The 26507-nt window shown below is 32.2% G+C and overlaps 1 protein-coding gene across 2 annotated transcripts in view; it reads left to right on the forward strand.

Annotated features, from left to right (window-relative positions):
- The window catches only part of LOC148619390 (meiosis regulator and mRNA stability factor 1-like), a 42060-nt gene that overhangs the window by 1723 nt on the left and 13830 nt on the right, over positions 1 to 26507 (forward strand). The window contains exons 2-11 of one of the 2 annotated variants that reach the window (XM_088579244.1): positions 49 to 270; positions 880 to 997; positions 2190 to 2365; positions 4610 to 4773; positions 12047 to 12138; positions 18674 to 20061; positions 20582 to 20760; positions 21549 to 21629; positions 22779 to 22953; positions 23930 to 24120. In XM_088579244.1, coding sequence (XP_088435370.1) covers positions 73 to 270; positions 880 to 997; positions 2190 to 2365; positions 4610 to 4773; positions 12047 to 12138; positions 18674 to 20061; positions 20582 to 20760; positions 21549 to 21629; positions 22779 to 22953; positions 23930 to 24120 — 2762 coding nt within the window. In that variant the 5' untranslated portion in view covers positions 49 to 72. The remainder of the gene's footprint in view (positions 1 to 48; positions 271 to 879; positions 998 to 2189; positions 2366 to 4609; positions 4774 to 12046; positions 12139 to 18673; positions 20062 to 20581; positions 20761 to 21548; positions 21630 to 22778; positions 22954 to 23929; positions 24121 to 26507) is intronic. The other variant, XM_088579245.1, reaches the window with a different exon arrangement.

Genomic DNA, 26507 nt, shown 5'->3' on the forward strand with positions numbered 1-26507 from the left:
TTTGTTTCGTTTCACCATATCTGTTCCTTTTTCCGTTTCCATTTATAGTTTGGTTGGTATGGTAGTGGTATTATGTGTGATGGACTTACACCAGTAGGAGTATTTTGGGATATAGAAAACATCAACATACCGAAGCAGAAATCAGCTTTCCAGATAGTTACTACCATAAGACGGAAATTCTTCAATGGACACAGAGAGGCAGAGTTTCTATGTGTTTGTGATACCCTGAAGGAGAGAAAAGATGTGCTACAGGACCTTAACTCCGCGCAGGTCACTGATAAATGATAATAAGTATAAAGAATAATTAGAAGTTTTGATAAACTGTAGTTTTGATATAACTATAGTTTTGATACACCTTTAGTTTTGATACACTTACAGCTTTGATACACTCACAGTTTTGATATACCTATAGTTTTAATAGACATTTACATGTATACCTATAGTTTTGATACACCCATAGTTCTGATACATTGATAATTTTGATACACTTAAAGTTTTGATACAGCAAGTTTTGACACACCTATAGTTTTGAAGCACCAATAGTTTTGACACACCTATAGTTTTGAAACACCAATAGATTTGAAACACCAGTAGTTTTGATAACTTAGTTTTGATAGGCCTATAGTTGTGAAATACAAGTAGTTTTCATACAACTATAGTTTTGAAACATCAATAGTTTTGAAATAATGTTGATACATGTATATCTATAGTTTTGTTTTTGTTTGAGTTGATACCTCATTTCAAAGCTCCATCAAAGGCAACACTCTCAGAGTCTAAACTAAGATCATTCAATTATAAAGTATTAATTAATTTATTGTTTCATTGAAACTTTTTTGTGATTAACATCATTTAAAATTATAAAGTGTAGTATTCTTTCAGGTTACAGTTGTTCATGTCAACTCTATAAGTAAGAATGCAGCTGATGATAAACTTCGGCAGAGCCTACGGAGATTCAGTGATGTATTCACCAACCCAGCTACTGTTATTCTTCTGTCCAGTATGTTTATGCTAAATTATACATAATTTTGTAAAATTGTTCAATTGATTAATAAATTGCTATATTGAAAATCGAATTTGTACTTTCTCTTAATAGCTAATAGATCTTATGGTTGAGTTTATAGTGAGGGCCTGGATGTTTATCTGACCATATATTCTACAGAATAAAATACAAATACTTAAGTAGCACTCCAGCTAAGAATCATGCAAAATGTGATTCATTCATTTCAAAACCTACCAAACTCACTCTTATCTCTTGTTCAGAATACATATCTGATCTCATAATCAGTCTTTGTTTTTCATTTAGTCATTGAGGTTTTGAAATAAAAATCATATAGATTGTACAAGCCATATTCGTTTGTTCAGTGGGTTTTTCTTCACCATGAATCACTTTACCATTGGCAGTTTATAAATTTTATATGGACTGATACATAATGACTTTGAATTGAAGCTTAATCAAATATGTTTTTTCTTGTTTAAGGGAGGTAATTTGATACAAAATGTATATTGCAATATCAAGAATAATAATTTGCATATAAATTTTAAGTACAAATGTACAAACTTAATTAAAAAATTTCAATTTTTAATTGCATTTCAAATAAGCATCCTTAAATGCTTTTGATACTATAAGAATATAAATTTTTTTTTTTTTTAACATATGACCTCTAACTTTTAAAGAATCAGTGATGTTTCTTTTCCATACATTTGATGAGTTCAATTAGTGTCGCAACATTGAAATTCATTGTATTAATATCTCCATCCTGTCATTAGATATCAATTCAATTTTGAAAATTAAATTATGTTTTTGCTTCCACTGTACATTACAAATACTGAAATACAGGAAGATAAATATATGTTTTTTTGACTTTCAAAGACAAATTTATATCTTCTAGCTAATTAATTAAGAAAACATGCATTAACTCTATTTTAACATAAACATGATAGGGTAAAAAAAAACTAATGAAATGTATTTGTATATTATATATTAATGAACCCTGTCTTAACCTAACACTGAGTAGTCAGAAAGCTGTTTAAACCAGACACTTTAAAAGTGCCCTAATATCAATCCAGATGCATTTTGAACCTTGGTTAACCAAACACCTGTCTAAACTAAACACATTTAACAGTCCAATAAGAGTTGGGTTTAGACAGGTTTCACTGTAGTTAAAACATATACTACTGTTTATTATTAGGTGATGTGAACTTTGCCTCAGATCTGTCAGATTTAAGACATAGAAAGAAGTTTGACATAATACTGATCCACAACAAAGATGTTCACCATGCATTAACAGCATGTGCTTCTAAAACTTTCCTTTATAATGAAATTATCAAAGAGATGACAGAACCTCAGAAACCAGTAGAAATACAGGTAGGATATTACTGCCAGGTGGTGACTCGTTATTTGTCTGCAGTCCTAGATTATTTAAGTCTCAGCCTAAGGTTCCACTTGATATATAGGCCTCTGCTGATATTTTTTTTATAAAAAACTTTTGGAAATAAGGCAGTATTTCTACACCCAAACAGGCAAATAAAACAGGTTTCCCCATGTAAATATCATATTTAAAATCCTTATATTATGGAGACACATGAAAATTACAAATATTCTCTTAAATTCTGTCATCAAGAAGTGTAATGGAAAATAATGAATTAGTTACCGTGACAAATATTGGGTACTTTACCAAAACTAACTGCCAGAACCAGTTTCCTAAAATGATACTGGGTACTTTACCAAAACTAACTGCCAGAACCAGTTTCCTAAAATAATATTGGGTACTTTACTAAAACTAACTGCAAAAAATCAGTTTTCTAAAATATAAGGCAGGTTAAAACAGCCGGGTAGAGTACTGTTAAGTTGGGATGGTATTATTGTGAAAAAAAGAACTACTGGTATTCCTTTTTTTGTTTATTTGTTCATGATTTTAAGTGTGAAAATTCATGTGAAATCATGCATTTTTTGGGCAGATATATCTCAAGTGGTGGGGACCAGAATATCTCTTGATAGCTTAAAACATTCATATTAAGCTTCATTGTCACAAGTATTTCTTCTGAGTACAATGTGCATGTATCTAAAACTGCTATAAATAGTACCAATAATCATTATTCCCACCAAGTTCACATTTTAGTTTTAAGTTTTACTAAATTAGACTGATTCAATTTTGTGCATGAAACTGTGCATCTCAATCTTATCTGTTAGTGTACAGTATTTTTTAAGGCTTATGAAGCACAAAATTAACTGCTATCTCAACATGCTTTATATGTAATAATGTACATCTGTCCAATAATTTTTTGTCAGTTACTGGTATTGCTTGCAAAGGATGGTTGTACTGTGTGGGTGCCAGTTTGTCTTAGTCAAGTGTCCACTTCCTATTTACAGTATGACAAACAACCTGCATCTTCAAAGATATATTTCTTTCTCTTTCACCAGATATGACATCAATGAACAGCATAATGGGTGTCTTACAAGATTCAAGATTCTTTATTCCTTTATTTACAAGAAGCAAGGCCCACCCTTCCAGAGTACCAGAATTCACCCTAAAATTATGTGGTGGTGTTGCTGATTTGTGTGTTTATTTATAAACCCTTTATGTTCTGACTTGTTCTTCATTAGTTGTTGTTTCTGTCTTCATGGCTTTTTTTTTGTCCACAGAATTACCTTTGTTTGAAACTTCAGTACTTTTATTCTTCTATCAATTGTTTGAATTCCAGGAGTGGCTGGGTTTGCATGTCTGATGGACAATTTTCTTCTAGATTAAATGTTGCTTGCACAGCAAAGCAGGCATGTATATAAAAATATGTTTTTGCATCATATTTCATGGCTGCTTCTTGTGTCATGCTTGCTCCTTGCAATATAAGAGAATTAAAATAGAAAATTTAATTATGTAGACCATTGAATCATACCATTGCTAAATATCAGCCATTTTATAATATAATGGCCATACCACTGTCTGTTTTTGCCATACTTGTAGTCTGTACAGGTTCAGTTGCCAAACAAGACATTGAGTATACATGTAATTGTATTGATTACCTGTGCTTTTCTATCAGATTTATATCTTTAACTTATTTTTAGTTTAAGGGATTGATAAGCTCTTTCATAGGAGAACCTTTTTCTTCTTCAGTTTAATTTCAAATTTTGTGCTAAATTATGTCCAAATTGTTTATGTTGTGTTCATAATAAACTGTAAGCCTCTTATGCTTAAGTGTGTCAAAAACTAATTTTGTGTCCACACTTGGCCAAAACTGTACAGGCTTTTTAGCACTGCGATCATATCATGCTGTGCTCCACGTAGCTCTTTGTCTTGATTAGTCCTACTCAGACTACTGTTCATGGTTTGACTTCTGTGGTCATATCAGACTGTGCCCTGTGAGCATTTGGTTTTACTATATATACCTTACATATGTAAATCAAACTTCATTCCTCACTTAACTTTTCATCAAGACACACATCTTTTTTAAATGATAACTGAAATAGAGATTGAAAGGGAAATAACTCAGGCTTTCCCTTTTTTATTTGAGAAGAAAATATGCTGTTTAAGGGTGAATAATTACTAAATGTCAACCTATACTGACTTTTAAAGTTAATTTCATTATAAATGTTGGTAATTTTTTTCAACAGGAAGAGCCAAAAGAGTTAGAAATAAGGGGTTATTCTCCAGATGTGAAAAAGAGGCGACTCCAGAATAGGTTGAAACAGCTGTCATTTAATTGTGGTGGAAAAGTGATTTGTGTTAAGGATAATGTGTCTGTTATTAGATTTCAGTGCAATAGTGATGCTGTTAGGTAAGTTTTACTTCATCATAGAGTTTTTATACGCCAGCAAAAAAATTGTTGTTGTAAAGAAAGGCATCAAGCTGTCATCGTCATGGTCTGTAGATATTTTTGTACAGACGATAACTTGAATAGAAGTAAATGGATCTCTTTAATATTGTATCACAAGGCACCATGCTGCAAAATGAAGGTTTGTAATAATTTTGGGTGTTGTGACTTGAACTGTTTTAGAGTAAGGGACCAAAAAGGGGCCTGAAACAAGTATTTTCCTGACGTCTGGACAATAACTTCAGTCAAAGCTTATGGATCTCTTTGAAACTAGATCACTATATCACAATGCGCCATGCCCCTAAAGGAATGCTTTGACTGTTTTTAATGGTGGCTTGAACTGAAGAATTAGAGGCCAAAAATGTGCAAATTCTTAACCTGTGTCAAACATTAAATTATGATGGCAGACTCCCTATAGTAATCACTCTGTTTGTTTGTGCTGCTGTTTTTTGGTGTAGGCTTTTGATATTTGGTATGAGGCTGGATCAGCTTAAGACGATGTGTGGCATACCTTGGTTAATGACTTTTTACCTTGAACTTGGACCCCAAGGTCAAATTAATAATTTTGCAATACAGTTTCATGTCCGACTGTAACTTTGTTGTCTTTTGGTGTAGGCATTTGATGTTTGGCATAAGGATAGATCAGTGCAAGACCATGTGTTGCATAACATTGTTGTCGACCTTAGACCTTTGACTTTGACCTTATGGTCAAATTAATGATTTTTGCATAACTGTTTTGTGTCTTGGTTGTAATGAGTTTGTGTGATATTGAATAGTTAAACTAAATTCAGAGCTGTATCAAGGTTGAATGGTGTATCTGTACTTGTTCAGGGTTATACCCCTGCGGTCTTATCAAGTTGCATCCTCCAAAGCATTTTATGTTTTTGTTAGTATTTAGTTTATACCTTAAATCTGGTTCAACAGAAATGAAGATGCTAGAAAATCAGCACTAACAATTATTTTGGGTAGGTTTCTAAATTGACATGGAGACAATTTATTCAGCACCCTTATTTCATTTTCTAAATACATATTCAGTAGTCATTTAGATTTAAAGACTTACATGTAGGTATAGAGCCTGCAATACGCTTCTTAGCCAATATCCAACATGGTTACACCCAATAATTTCTATGTACATATATTTGACCCAATGCTTTTATCAGTAAATGATAGGGATCATAGAATACCTTTAAGTTGATAATAATAATCAGTTATTATAATGTCCATTGCTGCAAAGCGATATAATGACATTATGTTATATATTTCTGGTAATGAATACTGTTTGTGTTTGTAGTCAGTCAGTCTGTGTGTCTGTCTGCAAATCCTGTCCCTTATGAATCTGTTGTTTTTTTTAAGTTATTTCAGTGCTTTGTTTATTTGTTCTAGACAATAAAAGTGTAATGACACGAAATAAAAATAATATACAGATCAGGCTTTGAATCAAGTAAATATTTTGGCTTTGCCAAGGTGTTTTTTATTCACATTAAATATGTATAACTTGAATGAAAGTGTATGGGTCTCAATTAAATTCTATTACAATGTTCAGTACCAAAAAAGGAAGGCTGGGATGGATTTTGGAGGTTGGGACTTCAACTGTTTCTGAATTAACGATAGAAAACAGCATTTTCCAGATGTCCATACAGTAACTTCAGAAGAAAGTAATGGACCCTGTGAAAATTTTACCACAATGTGCCATGTCATATAAGAAAAAAATTTGGTTCATTTTTGGGATTGTTATTTGAACTGCTGAGGAGAAAGGGCCAAAAATGAGCTAGAAACAAGCATTTTTTTATGTACAGATAATATTGTGTAAAAGTATGAGTCTGATCTCTTTAAAATTGAAATACACACTGCCATACCACATTAGGAAGGCTTGGATATATTTTGGAGTTTGGGACTTGGACCATTAAGGAATTAGAGGTAAAAAACAAGCATTTTCCTGGTATTCAGACAAAACTTGAGCATCAATGTATGGATATCAAAGAAAAGGAAAGCTGGGATGGAACTTGGGAGTTGGAACTTGAAGTATCTAGAAATCAGGGCTCAGAACGGTCCAAAATCAAGTATTTTCCACACATCCACATAATAATTTGAAAAAAAGGGTTTAGATCTTATATGATCTTATCTTCCTGCTTAACCAGGGAAGGAAGGCTAGGACTTTGACCATATAGAAATTGCACCACATTGTGCCATATGTCATAAGAAACTGGTATTGATTTTTTGGGTTCTTGTTCTTAATTGTATATAAATTAAGGGCCAATAGAATAGAAACTTTTACCAATGGCCTCACAATATTAACTTAAGTAAAAGTGTTTCCGTATATTCACACAAATGAAACAATTAAAAATAATTTCAAAAAAGTATATATCAGTACATTTTGTAGAAAATGTTAATAGCATTTATAACAAAAGTCTTTTATTTTTATACACCTTGACAGCTTAGGAAAAACTTAAGTATGTGTATTATCCAATTTTAATAGTCTTTTAAAAAATAATTCTGCTTTTTTGATAATATTTTACACAAAATACTTATGTTTTGTCTAAACTTAAGATTAAGCTGTAAAAGGCCTCAAAATAAATGAAGTGAAACTATTTGTAAAAGACAAAAATCAACCTGATCTTTGGAAAAAATGTAAAAACATAAAAAACCACTGAACTACATGTTCCTGACATGGGACAAGCACACAAAGTATGTGGTGGGGTTAAACATGTTTCTGAGCGCTCAACCCTCCCCCTAACCTGAAATAGTGGTGGGAAAATACAACAATAAGATGAACTATTAAAATCTGTTGCATTCAGATCGATACAGAATACAAACTCTTTGACAAATAGAACTTAAGACAATAAGCAGTATCTACCTTGAAAGAGTACTGGCTTTTTCTGTAAGCTTGTACAAAATTCAAAACCAACTGATAAGCTCATCTTGTTTACTCAAACAAAAATATCAATAAAAACACATCCAACAGGATTTAGTGAAAATATGTCATAAAATGTCTAAGTGAATCAAGGTCTTCTTGCAAATGCCAAGATAAAGAAGTGATGAGGTTTACATGCACATTACAGTGACTTGCCTACAACCATGACACTCTTTTGTTACCAATCTGCTGAACAATACAAAGGATTGACAAAGCTATTGGGACATTTAAACTGACCAGTTTCCAAGAAAAAAAACTTTAAACCCACAGGTCCCCAAGTGGATAGCAAATATGAAATGGCAAATTGAAGTAAAATAGTAACATTTTCATTGAATGAACAATAACTTGAAGTTACAATATTATGCTACTATTTATTTGAATTGTCCCATCTCAAAGCTGAATCCATTGAATACTGGTTTTTAAATATATGCATTGAAATTTACTCGATCAAAGTATCTACTTTAACAATAGTTCGGATTCTTATAAATTTCTGACACATGTTTTCATATTATTTAAAATATACATGTACAAAATGTATATAGTTCTGATGAAATTTAATGCACTTCAGCCATAAATATTCCAATAAGATCATTTTTCACATAAAACACTCAAATCAGAACTGTTAATCATATCACCTAATCCAGAACAACAATTACAAAAAAAAATAAAACTAAGAAATATTCTCCATATAATTCCAGTTATATGTATATCATTGCACATAATCCCAAGCTGTACTTCCAATGAAAAAAAAACAATTAATTCAAATCTTTAATTTAAAAATAACCATTGTTCTAGATCCCAAACTACATTTTATGGTAATGAAAATCATTGCACTTTAAACATGCACTAAATCCCAAACTATTATATTTGAATGAAAATCATTGCACTTTAAACATGCACTAAATCCCAAACTATTATATTTGAATGAAAATCATTGCACTTTAATAATCCACAAAAGTTTCAAGGAAAACAGCATTTAAATCCAAATCTATAAATTCAATGAACTGCACTTAATTCAAAGAAGTTTCAATGTAAATAACACTTATTCCAAATCTTAAATTTCATTGAAAATCATTGCATTTATAATCCCAAATTATAATTTCCATCAAACTCAATGCACTAAATCCCAAACTATAACACAAATGAAAATTATTATTAATATGAAACTTAATCCCAAACTATGAAAACCAGTACAGTTAATCCGGAACATCACAATTCCAATGGAAATCCTTCACAATTAATAAAGCACTTAATTCACATTAAAGCATACTCATTCTCAAAATTGAATAATTTAAACTCGTAGCACTATTTCAAAAATTGTGATTCATGTGAACCTCAAACTGTTTGCATTTTGTATAACACTTATTTCTTAACTATAGTATGAATCACATAATTTCCATTTAGTAGGCCTATTCCAGTTTTATGAAGGAGGGAATAAATATTAATTGAGGTCTTATTTTTATAATAATATATAAGACTTCTGTGCAATGTAGTTAAGATAAAATAAATACTTAAATATACTATTATAAATCATGGTTTTCAACCTTGTCAACAAAATACAAAACAAAATATAATTTACTACAGTAAATTTGAACTCCCCTCACTAATGAAAAATAGAATAGCCCAGGTAGCTGCTTCAGATTTAAATAACCAGGAGCTAGCTATGAAAAGATTCATAGGTGAGTATTCATCAACTCTTTCAATGGCAACTGGTCAGTTTAAATGTCCAAATAGCTCTGTCAATTCTTTGTATTGTTCAGCAGATTGGTAACAAAAGAGTGTCATGTTTGTAGGAAAGTCACTGTAACATAATAATGTTCTAAAAGTTCTTGACCACTTTCATTATGGTCAGAATCTTTTGCTAGTCAAACATTTATTCACAATCTGAATTCACAACTGTACAAAGATTGAATATTATGTCCATACTTGTTCAGGCTTCAACCTTTGTGGTTGTATAAAGCAGCACCCTGCAACACATTTTTTTGTAGTAAGTTGTTCTTTTCTCTATCTGATCTTGTAGTATTCCACTATTATTCATCCTCTTAAGTTTTTTTTAGATCAAACTCAGTAGCTGGCAACGGTTTAAATATTTTATCAGAGCAATATACTTTCCAATGACTTCACTTTAATTTGTTGTTCAGTCTACTCCAAACTAATGATTTACTGTATGTTGTTTAACATGTACAAGAAAAAAATCACTGTACTTGTTGCTTCCTTGTAAATTTTATTATAAAAATTCATCTGCTTCAGAATTTAAAGATTAAAAGTTTTTTTTCTGGCTTGTAGTTTCAATAGAAAGGCTATAACTCAATCATCAAAGAAAAAATGAAATTGGGGCACCAAAATCTAACAGTTGAGGATGATATTTGTTAATTTACTTTCTTTTAGTTTAAATTGAATTTGCCTCTAAAACTAAAATATTGAGAAAAAATAATTCAAAAATGATTTGCTCTTTCATTATCATTTTCCCCTATTTTGGTTGTATGACTAATTAGAAATTTGACATAAATATTTTCTAACTTTTTACTTTTTGTCAAGGAGGGAATAAATCCCTTATTATATTGGAGAAACTTTCAAACTGTTCATTCCAGATACTGATGTTACATCACTATCACATTTTCACAATAATGAAGATGAGAGGTACAGCACCTCTAGCAGGGAATGTGAAAATTACTTTTGTTTCTATAGGAATTATCTCCCTTACCCCAGAAATTTTACATAGATGTAATGACAATGACAAAAAATGAAATCTGTGTTGAAAAATTTCTTTCAACATTACACTAGTGTTTCTAAGTGCCAGGCAAATTTTAATGTTCTTTTTATAATTGTCATACCAAACAAACTTGCAGAAAAGAGTTTTGTTATATCATAACAAAGAGAAAACACAAAACATAACTACTTGTATTATCTTTCATGGAACTTTATGACCAGTAAGTTTTGTTGTTGAAGATTTATTTGATATAGCTAATATGTATAATAGAAAAAGATTGCTTGCAATGTCACATAGTGTTTGTTTACATGTACCGGTAACTAGAATCTTCTCTTTCACGCCTGCATCACAATCTCTATGAATAGAAAAGGATTGATTGATTGATTGATTGATTATTGGGGTTTAATGCCAGAGCATCAATATTTCAGCTATATTCAGGCGATGAACATGCAATGGATGATAAAATGAACATGAAATGATGATGAAATGAAAAATGGGATGGGACACAAGGAAAATGGTGTCGACAAATTTTGATTGCCAATGGAAATTGGGAGAGGTGGGTAGGGTCGGGCAATTTAGCCTTCTGTGGCGGAGCTCTATGGTTCCTACTCCGGGAGAATACCACAGAAGGGTTCTTTAATGTGTGAGGAACGTAGCATCTTTCCCAACACGTTGCACTACTATGGTTTGTGGTCAGGTTTTCCGTATCATGGCCTGACGACCCCAGCATGTGTTACATTCGAGGGGTACCCTATTTTACCACCTGGGGGACACAACCCAGTTACTCTGTAGGCAGAGTGCCCTGGCCCCTGACCAGGGTTCTCAGCACTATTTAGTCACCTTTTACAACAAACCTAGCACTGCTGCGGGCCTATTCTTTTGACACCCGAACCTGCACAGGGCGAATAGAAAAGGACAGTAGCATCTGTTCAAAATATTTATATTGGGCTTTATATGTACCAATTTGTTTTGGATACTGAAAGTAATAAGTTCCTAATGGATTCTAATTGAAACATATTTATATACATATAATCCTATTTTGACAGATCTTCATTTTATAAAGTTCTCTCCCCCTATTTTTTCCTAATAATTTTATTCAGTAAACAACTGTACTGGAAGTTTAATGTTTTATTGGTATCCCTGCTATCCTTCAACACACACTTAAAATGCTCTTAATTAATAAGATAAGATTGGCGGTAAATATATTTAAATAAGTTATGTCCCCTGATCCACGAAAATTAGTATCCATGGATTTAAGTACTTCCACAGAATTAATTACAGAGATGTATTAAAAATTTGCAGGATTTTCTTTTTTGTATTTGCATTTTGAATTTGTATTAAGTATAGAACACATCATTTACATGTCTTTGGCATCTGCTTAGCTATACCATGGTGCTAAAATTCCTTTTATTTTTTTTTAAGAACTAAAAACATTATTCATGCAGATCAATTGTTTTCTTTATAGAAATTTCCACTATCATCTCCTATTGTTATGTAAATACCCAGGTAGTACTGACTTGTCCAAGAAGGTCATCCAATCAAAATTATTTGACCTCTTTAGCAATCAAGTGTGACTTTCTTACCTGACATCATGAAAAGTGTGCATGTGGTTTCAGGGCAAGGAACAGAATGGAGGGAGAAAATGTGTTTGGTAATAAAATTAAAGTGGAATTAGCTAAAAAGTCTCCACAGACCACAGACAAACAAGGTATACTATGTTTAATGCACATTTTATTTCATTCTACCCCACAATATGAGTAATTTTGTTGATTTTATTGGTACTGTTCTATTTTCAGTAGGCTTTTCCAATTCTCCCATAATAGATATCAGCCTTTTCATATTGTCATGGTGTAATCCCCTTGTCTGTCTGTAACAAGTTTCTCCACTCCTACAGCAATTGAATACCTGGCAGTTTTGTTTTTAGTATATAAGCTTTTGGATGGTGGCTTGTACTATGTTTCCCTTTCTTTGTTTCCACTGCATCAACGTCCTACTTTCCACTCCACATAAACATTTTTCAGGATTGCTGATATGAAAACTTTCAAACAAATTCTATTATTTTGTATTACCTGCATCACCTTTTACAACAAGCTTAGCACTGCTGCAGGCCTATTCTTTTAATGATAATTTTGTATTGACTACAATCTGCATTTAGATCAAGGTAATCTACTAATACTTGTTTGATACATCTACTTGACCACATAAGTCGTACGAGGGCACTATACTGGCATGATCATACTCGACCTACAAAAAGCATTTGACACAGATCATCAAATATTATGTAAAAAACTTCAAACCATGGGTGTACTTTCAATTAGATGGTTTGAATCCTATTTAACTGACCGTCAACAGAAAGTTAGTGCTAACAGCACTGAATTTGATTTTCTCTGTGTCAGGTGTGGGGGTCCCACAGGGAAGTTTATTGGGTCCGTTGTTATTTTTATGTGATGTAAATGACATGTCTGCCAGTGTGGGGCCGACTGCAGACTGTTGCTCTATGCGGATGAGAGTGCAATTTTATTTTCTGATCAGAACCCAGATATTATATCTTCAAAACTAAGTCAGGAACTCCAATCTTGCAGTAAATGGCTTCTTGATAATAAATTAAGCCTCCATTTGGGCAAAACGGAGTGCATACATTTCGGCACTAAAAGAAAACTAAAAAAAATTAAGGAGTTCAGTGTTACATGTAATAATCAAACTATTTTATCTCAAAATGGTGTTAAATATTTAGGCCTACAAATTGACCAGTTCTTGTCTGGTGATATTATAGTAAATAGTATTTTGCAAAAAGCAAATGCAAGATTGAAATTTTTATATAGAAATGCAAAGTGCTTGTCTGAATATTCAAGAAAAACACTTTGTATGGCACTAATACAGTGCCATTTTGACTACGCTTATTCAGCATGGTTTAATAATGTCAACAAAACTTTACAAAAGAAGCTGCAAATTATGCAAAATAAAATTATAAGGTTTATAAAAGGCATGCATTATAGACATAGAATTGATTATAATGTATTTGACAGTGTTGGATTCTTAAATGTCAGCAATAGAGTTCAACAAATGAGACTGAACCACGATCATAAAATATTTTATAACAAATGTCCTCACTATATGAGAACTAATTTTGTAAAAACAAGAGATGTTACCTCTTATAACACTAGGCACAATGAATTTAATTTTATGTACCATCTGTAAATGGACAATCGGCAAATACTTTTTATTATAATGCTATTAAAGATTGGAATGGTCTCCCATCTGATATTAAAAAACTCAAAAGCTCACATGCATTTAAATCTAAGGTAATTTTTTTTCTTTTTGATAAAATGAAGCAAACTTTTCTTGATGTTTTCACTATATAGTAAATTACAATACAGTTTTAGAATTTTATATATCTGGTAATCCCAGATTATTTATTGGCACTGCCTAAGTCTTGAGCTGATTGTTGTTCATTATTTTTTTTAACATATAAGTTATTTTTTTCAGTTGGGACCCCGTTGGAAACAAGCCTAAGGGCTTTCACAGGATATCCTCGGTTAAATATCAACTATGGGTCAAAATTTTATTTTTAACACAATCTGTGTCATTGTACTTTTAGGTGTCATACATTCACTAGTGATGTATTGTTTTTTATTGTATTTTATATGTACATGTATTGTATGTTGATATTTAATGGAAATAAATCTATCTATCTATCTATCACCATTGTTGAAAACAAGTCTACTAGCTGCTTGGACCTGCCCCTGTAGGTCTGTCACTCTTAATGGGTACATACAGGGGCAGGTCCAGGATTGTTTGAGAGAGGGGGGGCATAATTAAGAGAATAGGGGAAAAAAAGGAAAAGGATTATGACATGTTTGATGAATGAATATGATGAATTTCCATATTCAATACAATATTTAGCAGACTATGATAGTTTTTTTGATTTTTTTCTTTGAAAAAGGGGCATATGCCCATTAAGCCCTCACCTGGACCTGCGCCTGACCTACATTGTGTAAATTAAATTATAAATTAAATAAATAAATTATAATATCATAAATTAAAAAGTCTTTGACCAATATTATTAAGACTGTACAGTGTTTATATTCCTGTTGAATATGTGCACTTTCTATAATGGAGAAAAATGTAAATTTTTTACTATGTTTTTAGCATGTTAAAATTAGCCATATTTCAAAATTTTTACATTGTGGAAGGTCCTTTGGGCAATCTAACTCAAAAAGGATTTAATAGTTTGAGGGAAACACCAGTAATTAGAATTAACACTCTGTTTGGAGTGCTACCCCTGATTTGTTGTTTTTTTATCCACTATAAAATCAGAAAGTTTGGATATTGTCATATTTTATTTAAAAATGGGAATAGTTATGTATTTTAGTTTATTTTCTGAAGAAAGTGTTCTTTTTATTTTAATATCCAGATAGTTGTGAGCCTTGAAATATTAAATTTTACTCAGGTATGTAACTTTTTAAATAACGAAAATGAGAATATACTGCCTTTTGCAAAAGTAACTTATAATTACACAGATATTCCCAATTTTTAACAATGTTTCATATTTAGAAAACTTATAATTTTTATTATGGATAAAAAGACACCATATGAGGGAGGTAAATCCTAATGTGAGATCTTGTTACCAGCCTGTTTAACCAATATTTTTTTCAGACTTTGCATGGTGTTTATATACATTAGTGCTGCGGACGGCTAAGGATTTTTCGAACTTTAATGGGCCTTGAGGGTATACAACTATATCATATGTCAATGGAAAGATAAATCAATGTAGTTTTTGAATATCATTCTTATTTTGACTGAAAAGAGGTAGAGTTTTCTGCTATTCTGCATTAATTAGAGGAAGGGTCAAAGATCAATCAACGCCAACACACTTTGGTAAGTGATTTAAGTGAAATCGTTCATTGTAGGTAACAGAAAACAAGTAACATGTAAAGATCATATGCATACAATGTAAAAAATTTGAAAAGGAAGTTTTTCCATCAAAAGTTGACTATTTAATCACAGAACAAAAATGCCCTTAGAATTGGTTGCATTTTAGTGCATTTTCAATGATTAAGAGATAATAAGACACCATAGAATATTACAATGTATATCTAAATATTCTTTACTGAATAACAAATAAAATAAATACAACGTTCTCGATTCGATTTGCATTATGTGCTTTGCAAAATGAGTTTGAAGTTGCAAATTTTCACATATTTAAACTGTTAATTGTACTAAATGTGTATAACATGGTGTCATTTCTGGACAATTTGTCTTGTTTCCGGTCATTTTTATGAACAGACACACATGTAAAGTATCAAGTCTACCTTATGTTTTGATGAAAAGACTTAAGATTTTGAGATTTATTTTTGCACATACAAAAATCATACATATTTTTTTGTTGCATTTGTCTTTATATGATTGGACTTCAAATAAAATCTTAAAGATTTAACCATGTATCAGGGATCAGAAAAAGAAGAAAGAAGCTCAGACGCAATAAAATCTTTTAGGATTTTTTTACTTCGCCAAGACTTCAAATTTAGTAGCCATATGAATAGGACACAATGGTAACATAGTTATTATAGAATATTAGGTCAAAGGAAACATCATTGTCCAGGCCAGGGGCAGATCAAGAATATTTAAAAAAAGAGAGGCGTTTAAAAACAGGGGAAACAATCTATTGCTTGTATATCTACTGTCTATAAGTTGTTCTAAACTTCCCTTTTTGCGGCGTAAACATACATATACAGAGCAGTTGTAGTAAGTTATTTGTGCATTGAATTGTGCATTACTTCTATTGTCATATTTTGACAAAATAGAGAAGTTGCCATTATTAAAAATGGGACATAGGGGTCAGACAGTAGTTTTTTGCATATATCTCCAAAACGGTTAGGTTTAGCCATTCTGACACGATGTTAAAGTGTTCAGCATGATGAGATCCATCTGTGGTCAAATTTTCATTTTAATCTATTAAGCCATGTTGGAGTTATTGCCCTTTTTCAACGTTTTTTGCTATTTTTTATGTTATTTCTTTCAAAAATCTCCTCTGACACTACTTGACCAATTGGAACCAAACTTGGTATGAATGTTTCTTGGGGTATCCTGCATAGAACTGATGTGGGGATTTTTGATTTGTCGAAAAACATGGCGATCGTTACTAAAAATAGAACATAGCGATCAGACAGTAGTTTTTTGCATATATCTCCAAAACCGCTAGGTTTAGGCAAATTCTTTCAATAGCTGAAATGATCCTTATTATTAGGACTACAGGGATAAAAGTTGTCAGATGACTCCTTGTAAGAGTTATTGCCCTTGAAATGGGAAAAATGACCTTTTTTTAAACAGTTTTCAGTCAATATCTTGAAAACTATGATAGATTAAAAGAAACTTTCAATTGTTGAAATGATCCTTATGATAAGCTCTACCAAAGACTTCTTGATTCAAAATTGTTGGACAACTTCTTGTTAAATTTATTGCCTTTGAAAGGTAAATTCAACCAGGTGGGCGATTCAGGCTCCTGGGAGCCTCTTGTTTGTATTAGTGGTGTTTTATCTTGACTATGGATATCCTGTTCTTCCTTCCAATTTCCTCATAACGAACATTGTTGAGCGCTCGATTATTGAATAACAGAAAAAAAATATGTCAATCTTTTATTTATCTGCTTAAAAATAATTATCATTTCAAAAAATAAGTCACTTTTGATAACATTCATGCTTTTCTGTTGTACCAACAGTTCGGAAACAGAACAGGTTGTCTGGAAAATGATTTCGTGTTTTACAATTTTGGTATAATTAGTAGTTAAAATATGTAAAAATTTGCACCTTTAAGCACATTTTGTGAAGCTCATGTTGCAGATTGAATCGAGAAAGTTGTGTTTATTTGTTATTCAATAAAGAATATTTAGATATACATTGTAATATTCTACGGTGTCTTATTATCTCTTAATCATTGAAAATGCACTAAAATGCAACCATTTTTAGGGGCAATTTTGTTCTATGATTAAATAGTCAACTTTTGACAGAAAAAGTTCCTTTTTACATTTTTGAAATTCTATAGATGTGACCTTTACATATGTTACTTGTTTCTTAATACCTACAATAAATTATTTCACTTAAATTACTTATCAAAGGGTTTTGGGGTCAATTGATCTTTGACCCCACCTCTAGTTAATGCAAAATAGCAGAAAACTCTACCACTTTTCAGTTTAAAAAGAATGATATTCAAAAACTGCATTGATTTTTCTTTCCATTGATATATAATATAGCCGTATACCCTCTAGGCCCATTAAACTCAAAAACTAAAGCACTTTTTGATACTTGTCCGCAGCACTACGTATTGAAGATGTGCACCTCCTATTATAAAGAAATTTGATTGAATTTATTCTTACATTTTTAACATGTTGGAATTATCCATTTTTCAGCAGTGTATTCTATCATCAGTATTTTAAGAAATTTGTAACTTACATTATAGTTTTTTAAATTGCTTTATATACATATTGAAGATACTTATGCATCAACAAAATATGATGGTGATGCAGATTCATACATCAGTTGAATCTTCAAATGTGTTAATGTTTCCATCTCAGACTTCTGACTCTTTCTGTTTTAAAAATGTACGTATTATTGAATAATGACATAGGTCTTACTTTGCAAAGAGATATAATTCAGACTATAATATCCTAAAACTTACAAAAGAGGTCTGAATTTTAAGCATATTTTTATATTCAGTTGTTTTAGCAAAGATATCCTTGATATTTTTTTTGGATAATTCTTCAGTTTTTGTGTATCAATGGACAATTCATTTTGATTTGTAGTAAACCTTCTGATTTAAATGATGCATGCACTTAGAATATGCCATCTGTACAAATGGCAATATTTTGCACCCTTACACTCATCCCTGTATCATTTTCTGCTGCAGATATGATAAAAAAAAAATTGTATGTATCATTGGTGTAGTTGTCTTTGTTAGTGTCCATTAACTTTCAATCATTTACATTAACTTGAGTAAAACATATCAAATCTTTTTGAAATTTTAATACATTGTTTCTAGGAACATGGTGGAGAGCCTTATAGTTTTTTAAAGATTTTGTCCCCAACCTTTTGAACACCAACTGTGACATTTGTTAATTTTTTACCTTAAAGAAAGAATATGAATATAATGTTTTTTATCGCACTTATTAAAATCAATACCTAATATATAATCACAACCACAAGTTAATAAAAAAATTATACGTATTATCTTTTTTTTTATATTTCAAGGTCATAAAGGTTTTAAAAGACCAAAAGATACAACTGGACAGCCCCCAGTATGGTCTGACACAGGACAACAAAATAAGCCTGAAGGGCAAGCTGAATCCAAAGTAGAAGAAAACAGAAACAAAAGTCCTCCTACTGGTAAACATAACAGAACCACTACTCCAATTAACAATGGTAAACCTAACAGCAGAACTCCAACCCCTCCAGGAAGCTATCCTAGGACTTATTATCAACCATTTTATAATCCTGCTAGTATGTATGCCAAGACACTGGAAAGTTTCAGCTCTAAAAACCTATCAAACCGAAATAACCATGACAACAGGAATTCTGATCACTCGAAAACAGCTAATATACAAATATTGACAAATAGCAACAGACAGAAGAGTAAAAATGATGCTAATGTTTGTCCTCAGAATCCTGGGAACAGTGGCAATCCTGTACAGCCAAAAACTGTCTCTCCACCTGCCAAGAAAAACGCTAGCCCAGTATCAACAAAAAATATAAGTCCAACACAAAAGAAAGGAAGCCCAAATGCATTAAAATCGTCAGCACAGAATCAGATGACTGTGAATAAACCAGTTAATGAACAAAAGAAACCTGAAACAAAGCAAGAAGACAAAGGGGAACATCAGGAATTGCCTACCAATCAAACAAGAAGTAGAATTGAAACTCAGAATCAAGAAAATAAACCAACTCTACATGATACAGTCAATAAATTCAACAAGGATGGGAAAGGATCAAGTCGTCATGTTTTAATGTTACAACAGCAACTTTATCAGGAAGATCAGCAACAACATGACTATCAAGGAAGGAGGCAGTATAACTATCATGGCCGATCATATAGCCCTCCACCATATTCTTCCTGGAGTACTTACGACTACCATGAGCCTCCACATGATATGACTTTTGATTCATCCTATACTCCTTATCAACATTTTGGTAACACTAACTATGACTATCGGCCATATTCCTCTTATGGTGCTGGTAATAATTATGGTAATCAGTATAGCTGTTGTTATAGGGGAGGTAACTCTTGGAACCAATACAATAATCAGTATCGAAGTCAAAGGCCACCTCCTCAATGTAGTCCACCAAATTGTACGACAATGTACTCCACTGTGGTCCAACAGAAATGGTCCCATAGATGTAGTCCCTATGAGATATTAGATGATAGTTCTTCAGTCCAAAGGCAGTCCCCTGTTAACATGTTCCGGCCTATAACAACACCTCCACCAGTCCCTGGGACATGTAGTCCAGCAGTTGAAGAAGAGGAACTTGAATGGGATGGAATTGTTGGTCCTGTAGAACTTCTTGTCTCTAATCTAGATTATAATATTAGTGCTAAGGAATGGAGGAAGATTTTATTTACAACTTTCCATCCTCATGTCAGGGTTAGTATTACTTCACATAATGGTTGTAAGTAATTATCTTATTTAATTATTGCATAACTAAAATGAATAATGAATCTTAAATCTAGGATTGTATCATTCTTGAAATGTGTGTCTATAAAAGGCCAAACTTATACAATCTGTGCCTGCAAAGTACTGTGAAAGTATTATTGTTCGTGGGGTACCAATTTTCATGGTTTTCGTGGGTTTGATAAACCACAACATTTGGTTCCCAGCGAATAGTAAATTTTCCATTCATTTGTAAGATAAGAGTTGTCAAATCCATGAATTCAAGAATCAACGAACTGATAAGTATTCCCTAAACCACGAAAATTGGTACCCACAAATAAAAGTCCTTTCACAGTATTGCATTTTTGTTTTCTTGTTAACAATATATCTATTTAAAATGTTTGACCATAAATGAAAATTACAAAAAAGAAAAAAAATTCTGAGTGAGGTCCAGTTAACTTAATTTTTATACACTAACATATTTGTAATAAGTAATGAGCTATCTTCTATTTAGGTGCTGAATGTGCATGTTAAGACCCAGCCAGACAATACTAGTATTGGGATGGTAAAAGTACCAAATATAGAAGAGGCTAGGTTTGCTATATCTCAGTTCCACAGGAAAAAGATCGGTTACAAAAGGATACATGTTACTCTAAAACAAGAAGAAATGCAAAGGCCAGCTAGCAGTACAAGGTATGAAATTTGTGTGACATTGAACTAAATATCTTAAGTAGCTGTCTTTGTAAGAATCATGCAAAATCTGAAAAATGTCATACACCCAAAAAAAAGGCTACATATTTTTTGCAATTAGGTTGTTTTATGGGTCTATACTGTGAAATGTGTAATTATTCATTCAAATCTGCCTGCTTTTAGGAGATAATCGACATTGAAAATTCAGTAGATTCTATTGTATTTGAGCGTCATTTACAGAGTTATCTCCCTTAATTTTGAAATCTACAGTGCATTCTATACAATTTTTATCTCCTAAGAGCAAGGGTTATATGAAAAACCACATGTTAATTTCTGTTTACTATGACATTTCAAACAAAATATCAAAAATAAAAATATGTAGGCTTTTTACCCATGAATCACATTTTGCATGATTCTTAGCTGGAGTGCTACTTAATTCATATGTAGTTGGAGTGTTGTGTTATTTAGTTGATTATGATGTAAAATATGAAAGAAAATTGTATACAATTGAAAATGTTATGCCTTGTCTAAAGGCTCAATGCATGTCTGTTCCTTAACTTTTCTATAGCTATAGCTTCTTGTTTACATGAAATATTTGTTGAAATTAAGGGGTTATATATTTTTTCCTGGGCTTAATTTTACAAACTATTCAAACTGGGAATAGACCTTCAGCATGATAAGTGGTATGATGTGCACAGCATCAAAATACAACATAGGCTCATAAATTAGGGCTTGACACATGTATACATGTTTCCTTAGTAAAATGCCATAGTACATGTATATCATTATAGAGCTGAAGCCATTGCATTGCTGTCTGAGGCCAAAGACAATGTTCTTCCACTGTTCAAATTCATTGAACTTTTTGATAAAAGGTAAGAGCATTAGATATTCAAATTAAAGGGATCTTTAGTGGCAGAAAATAATTGATGGATATATTGCAGTAGCGAAGTGAAACCATAAATTGACCTGAACAAACTCAGTTTCAGTAAGTGATGATAAAGGGAGCTAATCAGTTAGGTTTAATTATGAATATTTCGTGTATTAATATCATTAAGAACTATGCTTAAGGTAAATCATCTCATTGCTGCCAAAAAATTTTACTTATTTTGTTTAGGTTGGTTGTTGGATATGCATACTTTAAAAGTGCAAATAAAATAAGAACAGTTTGCCAAACTTTAATTTGAGATAAATAAGTCTTAATGTTGGTTAAATTATTTTTGGAAAACCCAAATTTCCTGTACAATTCAAATCAGGTTTATAGAATTTTATGGCCTTGCAATTAACAGAGGGTGTATATGGGCGCCTGAATTTCTGTCTAGATAGGGGTACATATACCAGTACTTGGTTTGGCTGGCTATCTTCTAAAACAGTTTTTGATCTTAATCTTTGGGCATATTGGAGGATGTTTATATACATAATAGCATGTAAAGGTATGAGCTTTTATCTAAACTAGACATACTTAGAATTTTCTTAAAGTATCACTAAGATGTATGACATCTTGTAATGTCTTATAAACCAGGGCCTATTTAGGTGGTTCATGGCTCAAATCTTTTGCTAGATTCTAAAATCTACTTTAATACTAGTACAAGTTTTCTTCTTAGTGAAAAAATACCATCATAGCTTGGCACTAATTGGCATTAATGATTATTAAAACCATTGCTAATGTATAGAATTACTGTAAATCTTTTTTTTCACGAGCAAGAAATTGAGGAAAATAAGTCCATATGATTAACTCCTGTTTTTATGGAACATATGTTGGAGAGAGTGCTAATCACAAAATTTTTTAAATGGCTAAAAGTTGAAATGACATCATGAAATCAGAAAAAAAGTATTCATGAAAATAAGTTGGTTTGCTGTAACTTTTTTTTTACCCGAGAGTCAACAATAAACTTAACTAGAGGTTTCAGTTCAACAGTGTCAGGGATTAATCAAGTATGTTCATAAGCAAGCAAAAGTTCTATTATAATAGTGATATAATTTTGTATCAATATTTTGTCTTGAAAAAATCTGTTTTAATACAGGTATCACAGAACAATAAGTGTATCTGAACTTTATAAGATGAAAGATACCATAGAGATTCATGATCAGGGAGGAGCAGGTAGAATGGTTCATCTGGTGAATAATCCAGCTCTCTACCAAACTCCACCTCCTCCATTGGTTACAGACCAAGACATGTATTACCAACAACAACAAATGGTAAGATCTAAACTGGTGAAACTTACCGTTAAACTGTCAGACTGGTGAACCTTGTCAAGTTGTGAAACCTATAATTATGGAATGGTAAATCTTATCCTAATATGTAATCTATAGGTACTACATGGGCAAACAATCTTGTCAAATTTGTGAAATCATTACTGTGTAGTGGTGAATTTTGTCACCTTGTAGTGTTGTGAAGCCTATCATTGTATTATTTATTAAATTTTTGCATATTAATAAATCTCACTATTTCAAATAAGAATTATCTGATTGTCATGCCAAAATGTTTTCTTGAATTGTAATATATATGTCATATGATGTCACCACTGTTCTCTTAACTCCGATGTTCCTTGAAAATAAGAATGATTAAAAAAAAAATTCTAAATTGATGAAAAGGGTAATTAATGGGTAGTCATGAAACAACAGCATATCGAGTGCACTTGCAGCTTTTACTCATACATGGAACAAATTCCATGCAATTTTCATCCTCAGCTGTCTCAAGGTAGAGTGCTAATCTTGAGTGTGGGAAGTGTTAGGTTCCATCCCTGGCCTATTTACACCAGACTTTAAAATTGGTAGTTACTGCTCTTCCCCTAAGCTTGTGGTATTTAGGGGATAGAATGACAATTGGTTGGCTTTGAGTCAGTAATGTGTAGAAGAGGAGTGCCATGCCTACCTGCAGGCCGTTGCCTACCTGCAGGCCGTTGCCTAGTACAATAAAGATCCGGCTCAGTGTGTCAGACTAGTAAAAAGTAAGGTATGTTGGATTGGTTGTTTGTTCTTGTCCTGAAATGCATGAAATAACTGCCATAGGACATTAAACCATAATCAAGAAATCTAATCATATCTTTGCTTTCTTATGGACTCATAATTATACATAGGGTAATTTACTTATTTCAAAGACTAATAATCCTTTACTCATTTCATTACTTCAAATTATGCAGAAGTTATACGATGTGTTACATTTGTTTTACAGTATGGTATGTCAAATGTCCCTGAGGTACTTGAGCAACCTGCCTGTCCTATCCACTGCCCTGAGGGTAGTATTATGTATGCTGAAGCAGTTAATAATTGTATGCTACCCAATGTGATGATGACAATTAAAATGTTTGGTCCACAAGTCCACTCACTACTACAGTCACATGATGGAAACATGCCATTAATGAGGTGAGTCTACAAATCCACTCACTACTACAGTCACATGATGGAAACATGCCATTAATGAGGTGTGTCCACAAGTCCACCCACTACTACAGACAAATGATGGAAACATACCATTAATGAGGTGAGTCCACAAGTCCACTCACTATTACAGTCATAAGATGGAAACATGTCATTAATGAGGTGAGTCCACAGATCTAATCACTACTACAATCACATGATGGAAACATACCATTAATGAGGTAAGTCCGCAAGTCCACTCACTATTACAGTCACATGATGGTAACATGCCGTTAATGAGGTAAGTCTACAGGTCTATTACATGATGGAAACATGCCATTAATGAGGTGAATCCACAGATCTAATCGCTACTAGAATCATATGATGGAAACATACCATTAATGAGGTGAGTCCACATGTCCACTCACTATTACAGTCACATGATGGAAACATACCATTAATGAGGTGAGTCCACAAGTCCACTCACTATTACAGTCACATGATGGTAACATGCCATTAAAGAGGTGAGTCCACAGGTCTATTACATGATGGAAACATACCATTAATGAGGTGAGTCCACAGATCTAATCACGACTACAATAGCATGATGGAAACATACCATAAATGAGGTGAGTCCACAAGTCCACTCACTATTACAGTCACATGATGGAAACATGTCATTAATGAGGTAAGTCCACAGGTCTATTACATGATGGAAACATGCCATTAATGAGGTGAGTCCACAGATCTAATCGCTACTAGAATCATATGATGGAAACTTACCATTAATTAGGTGAGTCCACAGTTCTATTACATGATGGAAACATACCAGTAATGAGGTGAGTCTACAAACCACTCACTACTACAGTCACATGTTGGAAACATGCCATTAATGAAGTGAGTTTACAGATCCACTCACTACTACAGTCACATGATGAAAACATACCATTAATGAGGTGAGTCCACAGATCTATAATATGATGGAAACATACCAATAATGAGGGGAGTCTACAAATCCACTCACTACTACAATTACATGATATTGATAAGGTGAGTCCACTGATCTAATCACCACTACAATCATATGATGGAAACATGGCATGAATGAGGTGAGTCTACATGTCTACTCACTACTAGTCACATGATTGAAACATGCCATTAATGAGGTGAGTACAAATCAACTCACTACTACATGGCATTAAAGAAATGATTCCACACATCTATCACATGATGGAACAATGCCATTAATGAAGTGAGTCTGCAGATCCACTCATTAGTATAGTCACATGATGGAAACATACCATTAATGAGGTGAGTCTACACATCTATCCACTACAAGTGTCACATGATGTAAACATACTGTTAATGAGTTGAGTCCACAGATCTACTCACTACTATAATTACATGATGGAAACATGCCATTAATGAGGTTAGTTCTTAGATGCATTCACTATTGAATTACTTTGAATGAAACATGTTGTAAATGAGGTGAGGACAAAATTACATTACTTTTGGAATAACAGTAATTTCAGATAGACAGGGCATTAGATTTGTTTATATATTTTATTACTTTATTTTAGAGAGTTTATTTAGGTTTGATTTATGGACTATAGAATGTGATAGTATTCTGTTAATGAAGTATTAAAGCTGCATTAGCTGCCAATTTTTTCTGATTCTACTGAATTTTGCTGAATCAATGGAATAAGTTTGTAGTAATGCAATTGAAGCAATAAATGTCGATAATACCAACAGAATATTAATTGTGAAAACAACATGTTTTTAATCAAAGAAGATTGATATTTTTCCTCTTTACTTCTGAAGATTGCCAACAGGACAATCACCTGGGTTAAAATTACTCTTACTTAGTTAAAAAAATAACAATAACGGATACACAGGTAAGCACGTCTTGTTTACATTTCATTTCATTTATTTCTTGATTAGTTTTCAAATAAACAATGACAATTACTTACCATATTTGTGCCACATTATATCACAATACGTAAAAGGATCCTTGTGTTATATTGTAACTTTTTTTTTACGGTTGAGTCCATCAGTCTTCCTTGCCGTTGATTAACAACTTTCGCTTTGCAATCAGATTATTTTAAGAATCAACCCTTACAGCACATACGCAAATTAAGGTCACCAGTAGTTACATGCATATAAATTTATCTAGGTCGACTTTATATCTTGCAAGACAATAAATGTGTCAACACCTATTTCATGTATTTAATACATTTTATTTGACAATATTGATGTCAAATAAAATTATACAGGAAAAGTACAATTTAGTAGAAATAATTCTAATTTGAGGCACATTTCAACAGAAACGAAAATTTATGAAAATGACAGCTAATGCAGCTTTAAGGAAATTTTAATTTTACTTTCATTGAAAC

The sequence above is a fragment of the Perna viridis genome, chromosome 4 (assembly GCF_037379345.1).
Source record: "Perna viridis isolate PV_CMFRI_1.1 ecotype Kerala chromosome 4, ASM3737934v1, whole genome shotgun sequence".
In the NCBI taxonomy this organism is placed as follows: Eukaryota; Metazoa; Mollusca; class Bivalvia; order Mytilida; family Mytilidae; genus Perna; species Perna viridis.